General features: G+C 37.9%; 1 protein-coding gene across 1 annotated transcript in view; it reads left to right on the top strand.

Annotated features, from left to right (window-relative positions):
* Nucleotides 1–18,340, top strand: part of si:dkey-215k6.1 (transmembrane protein 132D) — a 233,795-nt gene extending 215,455 nt beyond the window's left edge. The window contains exons 10-19 of the mRNA XM_046385383.1: nt 4,544–4,749; nt 8,136–8,199; nt 8,453–8,584; nt 9,045–9,122; nt 11,097–11,159; nt 11,742–11,870; nt 13,608–13,736; nt 13,932–14,228; nt 14,606–14,874; nt 15,091–18,340. Coding sequence (XP_046241339.1) covers nt 4,544–4,749; nt 8,136–8,199; nt 8,453–8,584; nt 9,045–9,122; nt 11,097–11,159; nt 11,742–11,870; nt 13,608–13,736; nt 13,932–14,228; nt 14,606–14,874; nt 15,091–15,712 — 1,989 coding nt within the window. The 3' untranslated portion in view covers nt 15,713–18,340. The remainder of the gene's footprint in view (nt 1–4,543; nt 4,750–8,135; nt 8,200–8,452; nt 8,585–9,044; nt 9,123–11,096; nt 11,160–11,741; nt 11,871–13,607; nt 13,737–13,931; nt 14,229–14,605; nt 14,875–15,090) is intronic.
* Nucleotides 18,341–21,069: the final 2,729 nt, after the last annotated feature.

Consider the following 21,069-nt stretch of genomic DNA (forward strand, 5'->3'; position numbering starts at 1 on the left):
TCACGAGTCTGTTTTGGCACTTTGCTCTGCAGCTCTGTGCCATGTTCACACACACACACACACGCACACATATCTATGAGAAGTTAAAAGAGAATTTAAAAGGAACTAATAAGAGCAGGGGAAAAAGAGAATTAAAAATCAGACAATGAAACGAAGAGCGAAGAAGCTGCAGCAAGGCACTTGTGCAGGGAATGTCTCTCAGGTACATAATTTCTATATTCTACATTTCCACAGCACTGTTTTTTTTAAAAACTTTCAGTAAATGGTGTATGACCTCTTGTGGGAGCAGAAACAAGCTGCAAAGACAGCATTGAAATATCTGAAGTTTTAACAGCTAACTAAGCAATCAGTTGTTTATTTGCATATTAGTCAGGTCTTTCTATCACTGTTTTGATCTCCACAAATATCTGTATCTTAAGCTACTAAATCCTCTACAGTTTTCAGCAGCTAGTCACTAATTTTTTTCCGATCATAACTACCCACTGTAGCTACCCACTTTGTGCTGAACCTAAACCTAAAGTTTTGGCCTGTAAACAACAACAAATTGCTGAAAGGTGCTATAACGCTCTACAGAGTTAGGGGACATCTGTGGGTTTATCACTACAAACACCTTTCATACCATTGTTAGCATAAAAATATTGATCGATTGATGAATAAAATTGAGTGTGAAATTGAAAATTGATTTTTCACTCTAAATGGTATTTTTGTGTGTGTGTGTGTGTGTGTAACTTCAACTAAAATTAAAATACAAACATCTTTGTTCTTTAACTCATAAGTCACCTTCTGCAGACACTTTGTGTTAGTAATTCAGAGTCCATCGTTTCATGCCGTAGAATTAAATTTTATGAACTCAAATTCCCTGTGTTACTCATCTGAAAAGTTACAAGACTAGTTCTTCAAACTCTCCAAGTGCTGACAAAATGAACGGAAACTTGATTGTCTTAAATATTTCTTTGGGGCTTTCAACCACAGAGCAGAAGTAATTCAGCATACCTGTGCTGGAAATGATGGACGCGGACAATGGCTACAGCACATAGTTTAAGCAGAACCATTGTGCTTTCCCTCGACTTCTGCTGTTTTATACATTCATTGGAAACTTAACCCTGCCACAGTAACCAAGTGCAGTTTTCACACTGATTTATACCTGGAATATAAAAATGATTTGGAGAAATAGTTTGAGGCACCAACAGTCTAACATCCCTTTGATGTTAACAAGCGGTAAATCAGGTTTCAGAGAGAGAGGAAGATGAAGAGGGAGACTGTGCGATGAGGAAGGGAGGGCGAGGCAGAGACAAAAGAAAAAGACAAGGTCAAGAGAGGGTAATAGTGGATGTTGGGGGAGATATAAATAAAGTTAAAGGAAGAGAAGAAAAAGAGAAATTGAAAACGGGAAGCAGAGAGGAGAAGGGTTGGGCACCTTTCCTTTTATGTTCGAAGCGGAGAGAAGAAAGTAAAATTGAAAGAAATTAAAAGGTGAGAGGAGATAGAGAGGAAATGGTTTAGCCGTGATGTACAAAATGTTAACCTCTTTTGAGATCAAAGAGTTTCATAAGGAAGTTAGAAAAAATGTTACACCCCACAATGTGTGTGTGGGTCTTGTGTGTGCTTGTTTGTGTTTATCAGGAAAACACATGATCTGCATGAGCCTGACAGTCAGCCAGAACCCGACACAAATCCTGAATATTTAATGCTGAATTTTAGTTAAATGGCTAAATAATATAACCTTCTAGATAGAGCCAATTAATGTAGTCAACACTTATGAAATTGGTAAATGTTGAACCTCTCCCTCTTTTCTTTAGTCTTTCCATTCTTCTTGAGTAGCTGTATAACTATGTTAGCTAATGCTAGCTGGCAAGTTGGTATCACTCATTTTGAGTCGAAAAGTTGGAATAACAATTGAGCGACTGAGAACTGAGAAAAAATGCAGAGTTGAGAGTAGAACTAGACTAGTAGAAACAGTGTAAAAATTTAAAAATCCTGAAATCTGCCCATAAGGACCTCTCCTACTGCTGCAAAAAAAATACCCCAGATTTACATTAAAATGCAAAGTAGCTGACATGGTTTAAGTTTCCAAATAAGTGAAATCTAGTCAATATATTAGGTTGAGACACAGAGGGATTTTTCATCTTGAGTTCCTCTTGGAAAAATTAGGGGTTTGGGAGGTGAACAAGCAATGGCGAAATTCTGTGGGTTTAGACTAGTGAGGCACCCTGTCTGGTCAGCAGCTTGCAAAACATGGGTATAACTGGATAAATATGAAATAGGGTGTTGCTGAGAGCATACATGCTGGGAAAATCTACCTCTGGAAATCAATGTTAAAAATACAAATGTACATTTACAAACAGGGCAATAATATTGAAGTAAAGCTGGACTGAGACAAAAGAAGGGCTTAACCTAGTGAATGGAAATCTGCACTTTAGCAAAAGACAGTGGAATGAGATGGAAAAACACTGAAAGGCAAATCAGGCAACAGTGAGAGTCAGACAGACTATGAGACAGAGAAAGTCAGACAAAATAAGGGAATATTAAATGTAAGCCTGAGAGTGAAATAGGATGAGCTGAAAGAATGAGGTGTTCTGAATAAGCGTAACATGGAGAGATGAAAGAGGGTGTCAGAGTTAAAAAGAGAATAAAACTAAGTGTGGTAGCATAAGTGTAGGGTAAAGAATGAGGAGGAGGAGAAAATCACCAAGAAATCAGAGATAATGAGGGGGCGGGACAGGCAGAGAAACAGAATGACAGTAAATATACTTACAACAATTTTGCAGCAGACAATATGATTTAATATTTATCCTCATTCCAAATTTTATCTTTGTACATTTAGATGATTTTGGTCATTACCGGTTTAAAGCACTTAAATGCACATCACTCAGTCGATTTTTTTCTCAGCTATTCTGTCAGAACAACAAAATGAAATGAATGAAATAAAACTGACCTTAAAAAAATGAAAAGGTAACCTTTTTTTGTTGCATGCTTGTTGATCTTTGGCTCTACTCCATGCTTTGGGAAATAAAAAGGTTTGGCCTAAATGGAGAATTTAGTTTTATTCGTACTTCACTATTTGATTTTACTGAAAAAAAGATGTATTTAGAGTAATGCTACTATACAGTTCTGGAATAATGCAAAAATCTAGACTCACAACAACTTGGCAGAACATAACAATATTCCTACATTGGGTTATGATCAGTTTCCTTCCTGCATGAATCCATTGTTGATAAACCATGTGGGATTATTTGTCCAAAAAAATGTCATCTCAATCAGTCACAGTCAGACAAGGAGGGAGTGTGAAAAATGAAAGCGACTAAAATTATGGCTTTTCTGTTGTTTTGCCTGTCAGGTTCTCTGTAAAGGTGCTGTCCACTGTTTGAAATACAACCATAATAATCCATTGTCTACATTCATTTTTTGCATTTCATTTTCAATTTAATTTAAATAATGCTGTTCTAAATGTAGATCTCTACATTGCTATGATAGTACAAACAGAAAATGTGTAATGGTACAAGACATGACTTCAGTTAAGTTGATGAAAAAGACACTTAGCACAGACTGAGAGGTAAACACAGGATGATTTCAGACTGAGCCAGATTCAAACTATGTTGTTTTGGTAAAACAAATCACGGCTATATCAAATTTTAGAGAATAAATTCAGTGAATTCTAAGGTTATATTGTGTCTGTGCAGACACCATATTCACACAAACGAAGAAATCACTATACATGTGCTGTGAACCTGCATACGTAGGCTCAATAATATAAATCCTTTAAATAGCAGGAAAAAAACTCCTCTACTGACTTTGCACCAGGCTTTTGTTGTTCAATGGACCAATTGCTTTCTGTTGCCTCAAGACAGCTGTGCATCAATAACATGCCTAATTTTGAGAGCAACATTTGGCAGAACTCTTGCTGCTGACACACTGTGAGCACTGGGCGTCAACAGCATTGGACAGAAACTAATGATGACGCTGCACGGTGTGCAGTTTTTCCTTACAGAGAGACTTCTTTTAGCACTCTTGCCCTCTTGGTATTTTAGAATAGACTCCCTGATCAGTTGGCACACACTTAAAAATGTAGTGCAAAGGTTGACGATATTCTTGTGGTTGGTGTTATGGATTATTATAGTAAGATCTTAAAATTAACGTGATTTATTGAGCTTAGAATATTACATGTAATGCATTTCTTTAGACTGGTGAAGGTGACAGCACTTTACTAGGTATTCACAAACCCAAAATGCCACTGATGTGAAACTGTAAAAGCATATTATTAACCTTTCTTTGCAGGTCACTTTTCAAAACAGTGTTTGTAAAGTGCTTTACAAGACGAATACAACTATAAGTAATTAGTGACAAAATAAAATATCTTATAAGCCCCATGAGCATGAAAAGGCTGCGCTTCAGAATTGCACAACAGAGGCTGCATTTATTTCTGAGCCAGCCTGTGAGTGAAATTAGCTTGAGGTCAGTTCAAAATGTCAGACTCTGCATGCACATTGTCCTAAACTCAAGCTAACTCATTTTCTCCTCCGTTCCGTTTTATTCCTTTTTTCAGGTTTCCCCAAATTGTGACCAGGTTCTGGTGAACGGTAAAGAAATGCGCGGTCTGCAGTCTTTGGCAGTCAACTTCACCTACCTGCACCTTTCTGCGCAACTGCAGCTCACCGTCTGGGTGCCCAAGTTGCCACTGCAGATAGACGTATCAGATACTGAGCTGAGCCAAGTTAAAGGCTGGAGGGTGCCCATCATCACTAACAAGAGGTACATTTTTAGAGAAGAAGTGAGGGAAACATAATAGCTGGGAAGTCACTGAGGGATCATGTTCATGTTCCAGCTCCAACTGTTCAGTTCACCTGAAATTGCCAGGTACTTCTGGATAGCAGTGTATAATAGAGCCCAACCGATACATTTTTGTTTGTTTGTTTTTTAAAAACCAGTTTGCTATCTTCTTTTGTTACTAATCAGTGAACACATACAGTATGTGTACCAATATACATACCTTCAACAAGTTAGAAAGATCAAGAAATCCCACAGAAATCTTTTTAATTGATTTCTCGTGACAATGGCAGAAAATAAACTGATATTCACTTGCTATTCAAGTGCAGGGCATTTTTCTTTCATCTTTCTTGCAAGGAGAATGAAAAATCTTAGGTGAATACTATACAGTGGATAGTAATTATTGTAAGAGAAATCTCCTCTTTATAAAGCAATTCCTTATTAAACGGTTAAATATTTCTTCTGGTTTCACCTCCTACTTAGATCACAGTCTGGTTTGTTTCTGTGCCTTAACCATCCTTAATTAAATTTGATGGAAAGTTGCCATGAGTCACCGTCAAAGTTTTAAAGGATGTATTAACATCATAAGCGCTGCACTTTAACAAATACATACATACACATGCATACATACATACATACACAAGGACACCTATACATTGTATTTGCAATGTGTCGTTGTGATTTTATTGTCGTCATAAGAATATCAATAAGAGTGTGTTAAAAGTAAAAGGCACACCTATGATTGTGTGGCTTGATCCAGATTTGTATCCAGGTTTTTTTTTATAAATAAATTACAAAAATGTAGAGGTATATTCTCTAGTTTTTTATATTATATATTATATATATATATATATTATATTTATATATTATATTCTATTACTTCTCTTCCTCATCTATCATAAATGTCTGTAATGTTAATCTTGTAAATCTTTCAACTGAATGAAATCCAAAATAGGATGAACATCATCACTAACTTCAGATTAGCGGCAAGATGTGCTATCTAAGCAGGAAGTTGCCACATTTAGATAAACAACCTCCATCTTTCCTCTCAACTCAAATTCAGAGTCGCATCAGGAAAACTTAAAGGCTTAGATTAAAATAACAGGATTCATTTAGTAACATAAAACACACTCAATTGATAATCAGCTGTGTCCTCTTTTTTCAGGTTACAAAAATTATTCTTTTTTTTCTTTTTGTATGCGTGTCTACAGGCTTCTATTCCTCTATGTTTGGTTGTGTATTCGTATGTGAGTGGATATTAGGGAATGTGTGAGTGTGTGTGTGTATGGTCATTTGTGTGTGTACTTTTATTCCCCACCTTGCCACCCTTCTGTTTTATTCTGCTGGGCCTATTTTTCAATTTCACCAATTTCTGCTCAGGTATCCACCAACCCGTGTGTACTCAGTGACACAAACACACAGCTCTATCTCCCCTTACCACTATCTCACAGAGTGAGACACAAGCACTATTAAGCACACACTCTCGCACATACACATGTGCAACTGGGATGCCGGAAAATGGAAAAAGAATTCCTGTAATATTACCTGGGTTTCACACTCCGGGACAGTTAAGGGACACAGAGGTAGTCCTGTGTGTGTGTGTCCTTGTGTGAATGCCTGTCTGCATGTGGTATTGTGTAGATATTACACAGAGGGAGGCAAACAAGAAAGAATGTGTGTTTCTTTATGTTTCTGTGTTAGAGAGAAAATCGCAGATCCACCGCCAGGAAGTGAGACAGAGGGGTTTTCTGTTTTATCACTGATAATGTATTCAAAGCATTTTCAAATTTAGCCTCCTCAGATGGAAACTGCACTAAGGATATACTTTTGACATCAGTATTTTGTATACTTAAAGTTTTTATTCATTTTTTTTTTGTTTATTTTGTAACTTTGATGACAAACACTGCAGAGCTGACATTTAGAGACAAAAGAGCAGATTTTCTTCAATTTATTTCAAATTGCAGAATTAGTACTTTGTTTTTGTACTTTTGAGTAAGATAAGGTATTAAAAATTATAAACAAGTATGATATGCAGCTGGCTGAGAAGTACTGCAAGTGTCTTTTGAACTATCACAAGCATTCAAAAAAGTGTGTGGTAGAAATGCTGCAACAATATGGAGTAAACTCATGAAAGGTCAGTTCCGATTTGTGGACTGCACCTTTACAGATTAATAAAACAGTACAAAGAGCAAGTTGAAAAATAAGTATAAACAGATATAAACCAAATATCATATTTAAATAAAGACTAAGCTCTGCTGAAATATAGAGTGGTGTGTCATCTGCATAGAGATGATTACAGATTTTGCTGAGGTATAAAAAAGACTGAACAGGAGTGGTACAAGAATTAGTCCCTGTAGGACTATACTGTAAAATGTACGCCAGTTATAAGAGCAATGTTCCACGTACAGCAGGGAGTTGTGCTGTGAGATTAATACGCTGAATGATAGCTAATCTGTGCTAAAGTCATACACTGAGTGACATATGCTGTGAACTAAAATCATATGCTGTATGACAAAGTGTGGGCTTAAAAATGTATACTGTGTGTTTCAAATATCAAAACCAGTAGTACAAAGTGGGGTATAGTAGAGGAGAATTGTGTCAGTAATAGGTAGCAATTGTGGAAGGCCACTGAACCACTACAGTCAACTTGAGGAGGATAATCAGGGAAGGCCCTCAAACTACTGGAGGCAGCAAGAAAAAAAAGGAAAAACCTGTGTTCATCAGAAGTTCACAAACAGCCTCCAAAGTGACCATACCTTTCTGAGGGGAGAGTTAAAGGTGCAAAACACGTGCAGATCACATACAGGAAATTTCTGGGGAGGACCAAAAGTTAGATAATGATGACAACAAAATTTCTGAACCAATTATGAAATTCACTTTTGTAAATATATATACATATATATATATATATATATATATATATATATATATATATATATATATATATATAGCCACAGGAGGAGCATCAACAAGAATTAAAATGACAATGCAAAATACTAAAAATCAGTTAGGTCCCAGAACTTTCTTTTATTGCTTTAGGTTTGGGTGTATGATAGTTTGAGTATACTGTTTAAGAAAACTTTCATGGAGGCAGTATTAACAACAAGTGGAGCACAAGGCCAGTTACATTTGAAAGTTTGTTTGCTTCCGGGGCATCCACATTGTACAAATTCAAAATCAAAAAGTGTTCTAAATGTGTTGGAGCTGGAATAAAAATTGAAACATCTTTTCTTTGACTGAGAGTCTAACCTGGAGCAGAGATTATACAGTAGATTACCTAGAGCTAAGTGTAAAGTATAAAAATGGCATTTAATTCCAAGATAAAATCACCCTCTCTTCTGCCTTGTCTCGTTTATCTCCTTTCTTCCAAGACCTACGAGAGACAGTGAAGATGATGAGGATGATGAGAGGAAGGGCAAAGGCTGCACCCTACAGGTATTATCTGATTGGTTTGCACATCAAACTTGTAAAGAGTTCTTTGATCCTTTTCTTCAATGCCACAATCCCTGAAAAAGAGCTGTGCTACACGCTCAGAATGAAATGGGACTTGTTTTATGTTCAGATATTTTATTTTATTGTGTACAATTTTTCTATTGATTAATGCACAAGCTAATACAGTGACATAGTGACACAGTGACATTGCACAATTAAGCATTAGACTAATTTGACTTTTCTCTTGACCTTTCAGTACCAGTATGCCTTGGTGCGGGTGCTAACACATTTTGTCGCAGAACCTTCTGACCCAGGAGGAGAGATGGTCTACATGTTAGGAGCAGACTGGCAAGCTGATATCACTCATTTGGTCTTGGACCAGCTTAAGGTATGTACAGAAATATTGTGTTTGGTCGGTCACAATATCAGACTGTCACTGCATGATTAGCTTGATCAAACAAATTCACAATTACCATATTGTCATATCTGTAGAAAAAAAATCTATCAGTCAAATTTATCTTTAACTTTGTTTTGTTTTTTGGAAAATGAATGATACAAGTGTAGCGAGTTAGAGACACAGTCTTAACTGCATACAATAAAAGCAAGTAAAAGAATAGTAAAAAGCCAACTAATAAAATTGATAACCAAAAGTTCCATGAGGCATGACATCAGCGTTGGATTATTCACACAATAATCTCATACTGTATTTCACAAAATGTTGTGCTTTTCCTTTAACCCCCTTTGGCGCTGATCTTTACTGAATAAAAGTTAAATAGCAGTAGTGCTGATCATCAGTTGTGAACAAACAAATCAAACTTTTGGCTGCCATTTGCTTCTGTGCTCTACAGGTAGAAGATCCTCGCATTGCCAGACTGATAGACGGACGAATATTAATTGGGCGGGACCTGGGGATCACCACTATACAGGTATAAAGCGTCTGTTCTATTCATCACCAAGGAACCAATTCCATCTGTTCTCTTACACATTATTTTAAACTATTTCAGTTGATATTATTATTGCAAACAACAAAATGACCTAGTTTTCCTAGTTGTAGCACAGTTGGACAACAAGTCTGAAGAAAGATGGTTGAAAATGTATGATTATGTGAAGCGCAGTGTAATTTAGGAGCCATAAGCACTCCGCTGATGTAAACATTATCCCCTATTTCTTCCTCTCCTCTTCTTTTCTTCCAGTTATAAGCCTCGCCTGCTAGCTTGTTACACAATTAGCCACAATTAAGTGTCGGATTTGGCCCTGACGTCTCAGTGTGATGTTCAGCAATTACACACAGAAATGCACTCACACTGGCACACACTGAACACAATTGTGCACTTGCTGAATTCCAATAAGCTGGTCCATTGTGACTGAAAGTGACAGTGGAGAACAGTCTTAGAGATTACTGTCTTACTTTACTGGTATACTGTTATATAGCAGAGCCAATGCAAAGCCAACAAATATACCACAGTCAAAGTCAATGCAGTTTTTGATCTATTGTTTCTTGTTGTTTTACATCTCCATCTTTCATGTAACAACATGTAAACTATATTGTATATTTTATTCAGAGTGCTCACATTTGCATGATTGAGCAGAAGAATGAGTTGTGCGTGTGTTTGAAGTGGTTTGGCACTGAGTTCATTGCAGCAGGGGTGTGGGGGGTGGGGGTGCAATATCTTGGGGATTTGTGGGAACAGCTGAGTGTGTGTTTGCATCCATTTGAGTGGGGACCATTGCACACACGCACACACACAGACAGCTGTGCTCTGTTTGGGAGCCAGGAGAGAATTTACCCAGCATTCCCATCGAGATGCCAGAGTCGACAGCCGTCATTTGGTAGTTTGACATTTCAATTTTACCCCCTAGCTCCGTCTCCCTGAGTCTTGCCTCCTTCTCTCTTCCCCGTCTCTCTCTCCACTCTCGCCCCCGGTCTCTCTTTCTCGTCCTCTTATTTTCTGTCTGTCTTGAAGAGCAATCCCAGAGCCATCAATCATTGCATTTTGTTACCTCGCTGAGGGTGGGATTGAGTTTGACGCCCCGACACGTTCGCTGAGAGATTTTCTTTGTACACCAATCAGATCTGCCTGTCGTCCTGTCGCCGGGTGGAGTAGTACAGTACAACATAGGGCTCCTAATCTCTATTATTGTCTGTCTGCTGTTCCCTCTTCCATCTGTACCTCAGCTTCTTTTGTGCTCCTTCTGTCCTCTCTCATTTTCTGTCCTCCTCTATTTGTCACTGTCCCTCGCTCTCACTCTGACACAGGCTCCATTTATTTATTTCTCGCTTGCTCGCCATCTCACTTACACCTTCTCTAGCTTCCCTTTTCATTCTCTCTCATAGTTCTAGTTAGGGCCTCATGTTTTGTTTATCTTAGTTGAAAACTGACACTTTGCAACACAGCTTGGAGGCAGACGTGCACACTATGTCCACTACTTAGATACTGCCAGTCTATGGCCTATAGCTCTGTGCTCTTCTGTTAATGTTAAACACTTTACTGTCACCTTAAGGCAATAATCACTGAGACAACAACAGAAGCTCCTTCATGCCCCTCTCTCCTATACAGTCTACAAGAGTTTCTGATACTATACCTGTACCCTCTAATTTCCTTTATTCAACGTGGTGTAATCCACAAGATTTTGCTTTCATTCCACCACCTGTCAGACAACCAGCTGTCAGTAATGTGATGTTTTTTTAGTTGTATTTTACAGTTCCTGTCGACAAAAAAACGCTTAGCATGTTCCTCTGAATTTTTCCGTTGAAACTCGTTAACTCCATGTTAGTGTCTGTGTATTTATCCTGTTGTTGTAATTGTCAGTTACAGATTCTTCTGTAACTCTAATGATGCGGATTAAAGTAAGTTATAATTTTATCCCTGCTTTGTGTCTCATTTGATCTTTTGTTGAAGGTTTTGTCCCCACTGTCTGACTCCATCCTGGCAGAAAAGACTGTGACTGTGCTGGATGACAAGGTAAAATAGCATATTGGCCTGCATTGGTCTATAATGATTGTGTTCTCTTAACTCATGTTGCAATTCACTAAACAAGTGGACAGTATTGAGGTGATTAGCTTTCAGATGAAATGAGATTTCCAGTGTGCCTCACAGATAATGTAAACACGTGTTCATGAGGGAAGTCTTTGTGGACAATGAACCCCAATTACTTATACATACTGTATACCAAGCAAGACAGTATCAGGTCATGTTATGGTATAACAAGGCATAAGATAGTAATATGATATGGTAGTATTTTTAAGTTCATCCACCATGGTTCATTCAAGACTGACTTTTACATTCAGCATATTATAAGTTATTAATATTGCATGTCATTCTATGCCTTAATTCTATTTTACAGCTTTCTTAAAGTACTGCTTCAACCAACTAATTTCCCAGAGTTTGTGATAATTTCATCCAAAATCTTGAATCTAAACTACCTTAGAAGTGACTCACTTACAGTTCTTTATTCTTATCTTTACCAAACTTCATGTGAGCAGACATTTTACTGCCTGCTTGGCTGCTACTGCATGTGATTTACAGTATCTCATGACTGTCTAGGTCACCATTACAGACCTGGGAGTCCAGCTGGTTGCATCTATGTCCCTTAGTATGACAGCGAGTCCTGGAAATTACCAGGCTATACAGCTAACGACTACAGCCACAGACCTGCTGCACACGCCTAAACAGGTAGGACGTACTAAAGATACACAAACACATTCACACACACACAGATAAAAATATCTCCATCTCTGCAAGATTCCTATCCTCCAAGCACTGTGTACATCTAATTTGCAGAATGTAACTTGCACATGCAGACATATGATAAATATACATATACACCTGACTGCCTTTACGTTTATATCACACACATACACAGATACATACACTACATTTTAAGCTCCCATCTCTAGAATAATAACTCAAAGGTTGTAACGATCCAAATTAAACAGTAATTCTGTGCTGTGATCATCACATCTTAGCTGTCTCTCCCATAATCAACTTATAATTAGGAGTGCATAACTTTCAGGCACTACTTAGCTACAGGTACAAACACCTAAAGGTCTAGAGTAATGATATTGTCAGCTAAAACCACATAAACACAACTGATATTTGGATAATGCCAAATTAAAGTCACAATTAAAACTACACATGCTTAAATACACTTTTTCTAATTCTCTTTTCTCCACTTTTGCACCTTTACATGGTCACCTAATGTACTATATTGCTTGGCCACCATGTTAAAAATTATTCCTGGTTCCCTGATCACATTGCCAAAGATTTATTTTATCACACTTTCCCCTCTCCCTCTTTCTCCTTTTCACTTCTTTTATCAAACAATACCTTGCGTTACAGTTTCTGTCCAAGGGCTAAATGGATGAGAAGCAGCTAATTATAATGAAAAAAAAAACAAATTTGTTTTCTATTTTATGAAAACATTAATTTCTTTCACTGTGTGTCTGCTTTTATCTACATCATTCATCATCACCCGTGGAAAGATGCCAAAGAAAGCCAAAGAAACAGAAGTAAAAACAGAGTGAACTTAAGAGATAGAGTGTTGTTAATCATGTTGGAGCTTAATCACTTTTGTCAGGAGGCTGTTGCAGTGTTATACCTACACAATCCTTTTTGTGTTCTGATGAGAGAAAGCTAAGAGTTTTGTCTAGGGAAATTAATGAGGCGGGATCAGTTAAAGACAAGCAGAGAAAATACATTATCTGCTGAACTCTGATTATTTATGGAATAATTGGTGTTGCTGACATGGAGAGTGGAGAAAATGATCAGTGTTCAGTGTTACATGTTCACATCTTTGAGTGCGTGTGTGTGTTGAATGAATGGGAATCCAGATATCTCTTTTTGTGTCTTGCTCCAAGAGTGACAACACTGAAGACACAAATATCTGAATAATTTAAAAACATGTCACAATGTCAAGCTGCCAAGGCCAACACCAACCATTATCTTTACCTCACATATTGTTAGTAAAGGAGGTTAAAAAAAAAGAAAAGAAAAAAACATTCCTATTAGTGTAGTGAGCCAAAGCTCTTAAAATCTTTCAGGAAGAGATCTGGCCTTTCTAGTAATCAATATAAATATCCTTTGTGTTGTTTTAAGTCCTTCTGTGTGTAGCACCATAAACTTAAACCTGCATTAATTCTTTTTTTTTTTTTTTTTTGCACAAACAAATGGTAAACAAACTGAGGAAAGTCTTATGGTGAAAGTAATAAATGAAATGTGCAAGTAAACCTCCTTTTAGCTCTGTTTTAGTTTAGTAGAGTGAAATATCTGGATTTTTAGTGTATAAATGCTTCCTTGTGCCGCTGACTCCCTGCTTGCTGCTTCTGAATGCAATGCCAATGAGGACAGTGAGAACCGAAACAGTGAGCTTACAGAAGGTAATAAGCTATCTTTATTGTCTTTGTCTTACAGGAAGCTGTGATTAGTGCATGGATCCAGTACAGTGATGGTTCAGTCACACCTCTTGATGTTTATGATCCAAAGGATTTCCTTCTCTCGGCTGTGTCATTGGACGAGAATGTCATCTCCATAACCAATCAGGTACCAGCTTTTGACTCGTGGTTTAAAGCAGTGAAAAAGATGCCAGAAACAAAACCATGCAAGTTTTACCGAAGTTACATGTTGATATTTGTAGAAATAAAAATGGCAGATTTTGCAAAAGTAACAGTAGGGTGTCCAACGTACAACATTACTGCTCTGTCGCTTTACATTTACATTGTCTTTGTTTTCTGTCAGGAGCAACACTGGCCTATTGTCGTGGCAGAGGGTGATGGACAGGGCACACTGGTTCGTGTAGAGATGGTCATCTCTGAGACCTGTCAGAAATCAAAACGGAAGAGTGTGTTGGCATCTGGAGCCGGCAATGTGATCGTGAAGTTTGGAGCAAAGAATGAGGAAAGAGGTGTGATGGGAAAAGGTGGACAAGATGACGGGGCAGTGATGGACAACAGCACCAGTGAGCAACGAACAAAGGATGGCGAGTGGAAGTCCAACAGCGCAGCAGTGGATCGAGAGGAAGGAGCCATGAGAAAGGTGGGAGGGCACAATAGATGCATAGAAAACATTTAGGGATGATTTTTTTTTTCCCAATGTATTGTCAGTTCAGTTAATAAAAAAAACGAAAGTAATTTGCTACGCCATTACTGTGTACGTATTTAACTCAGATAATGGAAAGCGGATGACATGTACACGTATAGTAAGATGGTCATCTCTAGCAACAGCACAGATGGAACCATTCAGGATTTTACACCACAACATTTAATTTTAAAGCGTCGTATCTTTGATCACTGTTCCCAGTATGTTAAACAATTCAACAGTTGAAATTTACATGAGCGTGGATAAGGAAGCTTGTTTTTTAATTTTTTTTTTAATTAAGATTTTTTTTAATTACCCTCTCTTTCATTAATCAGGTTAGCACAACGACCAAGAGCACAGTAACCCATCGTGCGTCAGGTGGTAAAATTGCCAGTGGAGGCAGTGGTCACGGCAGAGGTCCCAGTCAAACAGGGGACTACAGTAGCTACCCAATACAAGTGGAGGTACCAGGCAGCGGGGATAGTGAGCTCACCCAGACCACTAGGGGGCTGTCGGACCTGGAAATTGGAATGTATGCTCTTTTGGGTGTATTCTGTCTGGCAATACTGGTCTTCCTCATCAACTGTGTCAGCTTTGCTTTCAGGTAATATATTTTGATAATTACCTACATCACCTTTTAACAAAATTTAGAGAGTCTGATTACAATTTTTTTAAAAAAACTTTTTCAACTTGTCTCTGCAGTCAGGTCTTTACCTCTGTACATTTCTTCTAAATAGAGAGATAGCCATTAGCAAGTAAGCATTGCAGTTTTTTTAAATTTTATTTAATTCACAGACTAATTTTCATTCTTAATCTGCAGATACCGTCACAAGCAGGTCCCTGTCCTGGAAGCAGGAGGCAACATGAACCACGCCCATGACTGGGTATGGCTTGGCAATGAGGCCGACCTTTTAGCTGACAACTCTGACCAGTGCCAGGGCATGTTGCCTGATGAGTGCACCACCATCATTGACCGAAATGACGGTGGATATGAAGAGAACAAGTACCTGCTGAATGGGGCAGGTAACACCTTGGTGATGGGAGTTAGCACAGGTGTGGGCACCATCAGTGGGAGCAGCGGCACAGGTGGACACCGAGGCATCACTCACAGCCAAACCTTGCCAAGATATGTTTCAGAACCGCATCAGTGCCTTTCAACAATCACTACAGGTGGCAAAAATGCCACTGGTCATGCGGAGCATCTGAATAATTCCCCCAGAGCTACAGCTGCAGCTGCAGCCGCCAAACGCAAACGCGTCCAGTTCACATCTTTTGCCACTGTTCTGCCCAATGATAATTCGGGTGGGGATGGCCCGTACACCAACTCTTCAGTGCTGGTGACCAATGGAAGCGAGGATGACATCAAGTGGGTGTGCCAGGATATGGACCTGGGTCAGTCAGAAATCAGAACCTACATGGAAAGGCTACAAGACAATCTGTGACTGAGAGAAAAAGAGACTGAGAAATAGAGGGGCAGAGGATGAGTGCAGGAAGGGGAGGATGGACAATGAGTACAATTCACCTGTAATGCCTTTGCAATGGATGAAGGGAGGGAAAATGGTAGGAATGTGACAATAGAAAAGGGAGTATGAAGTGTGGCAAAACTTTTTTATTATTATTGAGCAGGCAGTGTAGGAGATGCGTACATTTAGTTCCCCTTAGGCTAAGAAAAGACTGCTATCATCTCCAGCTCACACTGGAATCAATGGTAGCAAACAATGAATAACATTATAATTTTTTTATTATTATTTATTGTGAAAATATTAGTACAAAAATCAAGTATTTCACCATTGGTTTGGGCTGTTTTCAGAATTCCAGTTAACCATTGTGTTAAACAATAAATTCAGGGTATGTAAAAACACTATTAAGCCACTATACATTTAAACAAGGTTGGCAACAAGTGTTTTTACTAACATGTTATATTGCCAGCATTGGCTGTGGCTGTTAATTGATTGTTGATCGATCCAGTTTTAATACACAAACCTGTCATTGACCTGGCAAGTCTGCTGATTATGATTACTGACGAATAGGTTCGCATCAAAGGTACAGTCTGTTTTGTGACCCATTTGCATTGCTTATAAGTTAATCGTAACATGTAAAAAGTATATATATTTCAACTGCTCAACTATAAAGTCATGTACCACTGGAAGCTGCCACTCAGCACTGAATACAAGTGATTTTGCTCTTTCCTTAGACAACACAATGCGTCAAGAGTTGGTAAACGATATGACATGCAAAAGACTGTTTCTCCCTTGGATCCAAGACAGAGGCATTTAAACTTGCACAATTACAAACAGGAAAGGACATTAGCCTTATTTGAGGCTTACTTTCTGTTTCCAGAAACCTTCCAGCCTATGATGGCTTTCTCCCTGTATTCTGAGTCAGTCCTGTCATCCCCGTGGCCCCTCTCTTTGTCTGTGATTGGACAGAAGTAGAGACTTTGTGAACTTAAGTACACAGTGAAATACTGTGAAATACCATCTGTAAACTAAAGGGGGACTGACTGAGGTGTCTCAAATAAATAGAAGGCTGCCTGGGCTTTGGAAAGCCTAAGTGAACACTAATAAGGATTATTTAAACCACAAGTCAACAAGACAGACTGGAGTACCTAAAGTCTCATACCTGGAGCAAACAGGATATACTGAACAACACTGCGGTACAAATGAAGATGAAGAGACACTCTTGAATATTTCACGGATAGGTATGGGTTCATGAGACATGTTTGTTCACGCCGAACATAATTATATATATTTTTTCCTTTTGTTTGTCCTTTTTGATAAATAGAATGTTTTTATTATGTTTTTCTTGTTACGTTTGTCCTACTTTGGGAAGATATTAAGTGTAGCTTTTTTTCAGAGATTCATTAATATTTTAAGGATATATGATTCTTTTTTCTCCTAGAGATCTATTTATTTAAATTAACATTTGAGAGGGTGAGGAAGAAAAGAAAGGGTAAGGGTAAAGATTGAAAACAATAGACCTGCTAGTGAATAATAGCACATATGAGAACAAGTGAAAGGAATGAGACAGAACAGGCAGAGGATGCCTCACCTTCGTTAAGCTCAGGTGACGAGTCATGAATAACCGACAATAAAAAAGGAGAAATGTAAGATTGTTAAGATTGCAATATTTATTTATAAATGTGTTACTGTTTCAAAGTACACTGTATGTTGTAGATAAATAAACATGCTTCAAAGTGCTTGTGAATAAGATTGCAGATCACTAGCCAACAACATGGTGATATTTTGTACATTTTACAGTGCAAATATGGTACACACTACTATCTACCACCACAATGTGAAAGTGATCTTATTGGTTCTTTTTCTAAAAATGTTCCTGTCTTTGTTTAAAGTATTGAATGAGTTCTTGTCTTTGTACAGGGTAGGAATCAGTTTATCTCCATAATGAGGTATGAAAAATGGAGGTAATCCATCATGCACCACACTCAGAATTGTTTGAGGGGTCCAAGAGATCCATGTCACAAAGAAAACCAAACCAAATGTTAGGATGTTGGGCTAGTCCAAAAGAAAACAAAGGCAGAATCTGAATTACTACATATATCAATATCTCTGTTTTCAATTATTTGTTTGATGAGATCCATAATAAAATGCACATGAATTGATGGCCAAATCATCAGGTCTGAAGCAGAATGGATATGGGATTGAAAGAACAGAGAGCTTGGATAGAAACAGGTGAAGAAACCTGGACTGACTCCAAATGGGGGAACTAAATGGGCTGCACAGCCTCCACCAAAGCAATAGATATTCTGACTGATGATGGTGGCTACGTATGTTCTGGACTTGCACACATTACTGTATCTCTCCTACTCTAATGTAGCTACAAGACTGCTGTCACCGAAAGGATCAGTCGAGCAGGTACAAGTCCGATAGTCGCTCAAGGTAGAAGTGTAGCAATGCTCTCAGATGAAAAACCTTTTGACTCTTAACATGCTAGAACTGTGAGTTTAATCATACTTTACAGCCTGTGACACCCATTCTACCTGTTGTATCGTTTTAAATCTGTAAGGATGTCATCTGAAAAAAAAAAATACAAGGCTATTTTTGAAAGATTATTTTTGGGGCATTTCAGTTTGGTTTTTTTTTTTATATATCAGAAGAGACAAATCCACTGTATGTAGCCTTTTTGAGGGACCGAAATTTACTGATTGCTTATTAAATGACTGCTGAACTTTGGCACAGTGAAGAAGAGGATTTGTTTCAAAAGCATAAAATTTTGGCTTCTTTCTCATTTTTGCAGCTATTTCTCAGAATGGCTGGGATTGTAGTAGGTTGCAACTAGAGAGTGGCCTCTTGTGTTAATTTGTGTTTATTTGGTTCTAACAATAACATTCAAATGTCAGTTTCTGATATCGACATCTGTAGGTGCATTAAAGATGAGCACAGTTGATTTTATTTTATTTTTTATGTTCCTCTCAGAGGTGGTTTTTCTGGTATAGATGGAAATAGATGCCTCATATCTACTGGCACTCCTTTCACAGAATTATGTTCATATTTAATCAATTTGCAAAAGCAATCAAGTAAAGATGTGAGATTAAGGAAAATGATTGGGCTTACAATGTGTTTAGTTCATAATAACAAAGTTGCATTCCTTCCATTTTATAAATGCAAAAGAGTTTGATATGAACATAAGTCTGATAAGAAAGGTTTTGAGACTGATGTGGGTGCCTTTGAACTGGAGGATTAAGTTGTTTTATATGTTGTTACTCAGCCTTGTTACACACTTGTTAGATGTTGTGAGGATCTGCATACCTGTAAATGGTGCTGCCTTATTTTTATTTTCTGAGAGATGACAAGAAAGCCTTGTTTTCAGAGGACAGTTTTACATCATTAGCCACCGTAGATGCCCCCTATCACACCCTGTCTTGCAATAACACTTTAGTGTAGTGAATATATTATCCCAGAACTGCCTTAGTTCTGTACAGGCTAATGTGCATCTCTCAGCCAACATGTTTTCAGACCACTGACCATTGCTTCTAATCGTAGAAATAAATAACAGGTTTTTCTCAGCAATTCTCAGCAATTTGGCAAGCAAACAGTAAAAAAATGGGACCTCTGCAGTAGCTACATCTGACTGCTGAGAAACCAAACAACTAAAAAAAATACATATTCTGTAAAGCAAAAGAGCTAAGCTCAACTGTTATGTAGTCATAACAAGAGGTTGATTGTGCTACAGGTATAGGAGGTGTCAGTGGACATCAGCCCTAAAGGTTTTTGTTTTATTTCTTTTTCTTTTTGCTATTGTCATTGTTTAAACATGAATCATGGAGGCCAATAAAGACCCATAATCAAAAACTGATAGCATGCGTCTTTGTTTTATCATACTTTTTGAAAGAAATATATGTATATATATGTATATATGTATATATATATATATACTGTATATACACACACACATATATAAGGGACAAGGCTGGCAGCTTTAAGACAAAGATTTCCAGTGGTACTTTTGCAAAAACAATGAAGATCAACAGTGACTGAATTTGATTAGCAATATGCCTCTGTGTCATGGAGAGCCAGTAGTCAACAGCAACTGATTTCACTGATTAGTGCTCATTTAATCAAAGAGGAGGAACTAATGAAATCCCCTGCTGGCATCTTTGGACTTGTTTGAGATGAGCCAGGTGTGAGAAGAACCAATCACCCAGCCTTAAACAATGAATTCTAATGTCCAGCTTTAAAATGATGTCAGGCATTAAGGGAACCAGAAAATGCAATTTCTCTCCACCTGCATCAGCTGCATGCATGATGGGAAATGATTTGCTCAGGATGGCGTTTAAAGCTTATAGAAGTCTATAAAAGTTTAGAGCTACAATAGTCTCCTCTTCCATTTTTTTTTTTTTTTTTTTGACTCACACAGCAGACGTTGGTTGGACATTGGTCACATTCTGCAAATGAAGTGATTACCTCTGGGGACAACTGATCCATCGAGATCTCTTGCTAATTTTGTCTGAGCTCTAATCACCAGGTGTCTATGACTTGCCGCTTGGAGGCCCAGAGGGAGTTTTGATGATGGAGAGGCATTTACGTAAAAAGTTAATTAAGATAATGCCCACTGGATTACCACAAGTAAGTATGAAATTAGATATCCATGATAAAGTTTACAAATGATATGAAGTGCCTCCACTGCCCTGTGGCATACTGCCCACCATCTCACAAGTGTGCAGAGAAAGGGCTTCGTTATGGCAAAATGAAGAGTGGTGGGGAGGATATCACAAACCATATTGCAAAAGCTTGCTCAATAGCCACTCACTAGAACTTCTATGAAGGCATGATAAAGTCAGGACACAGTCATGTCTCAATATTTGGACATGATACAGGAAAATGTAGCATGACCAAATGTGGCATTTGAGATTCAAGATCATATGAAAGGCTTCCTGTGCTGAGTTTTGACATACATTGAAGCACAGTTTAAACACAGTTTAAACACAGTTCAAATATGCTAAAACTTCATATTTGATCACGTTGAATCTGTCAGTCACCGTCTTGTAAGGCTTTTGGTTGTCCTGGGACCACAGTTTGTGGCAGGACCTCATATGCTATCAAATGATCGTAAAATAGCATGAGAGGGATTATTACAATACATGTAAATGTCAGTGACTTAAATGATTTAAACTAGTCTTTATCTGGTTATGCAGTTTAAAATCAGATGGACCCTTTTTTTTTTCTTTTTTTTTACCAAGATCAGTAATCACTTAATGACTTCAACTTCAGTCGAAATGTTTTATGTGCCAAAGATCACCCAAAGAGTTTCTGCACACATTACAAGTTAACAAACAATA

The sequence above is a fragment of the Scatophagus argus genome, chromosome 4 (assembly GCF_020382885.2).
Source record: "Scatophagus argus isolate fScaArg1 chromosome 4, fScaArg1.pri, whole genome shotgun sequence".
Taxonomy (NCBI): domain Eukaryota; kingdom Metazoa; phylum Chordata; class Actinopteri; family Scatophagidae; genus Scatophagus; species Scatophagus argus.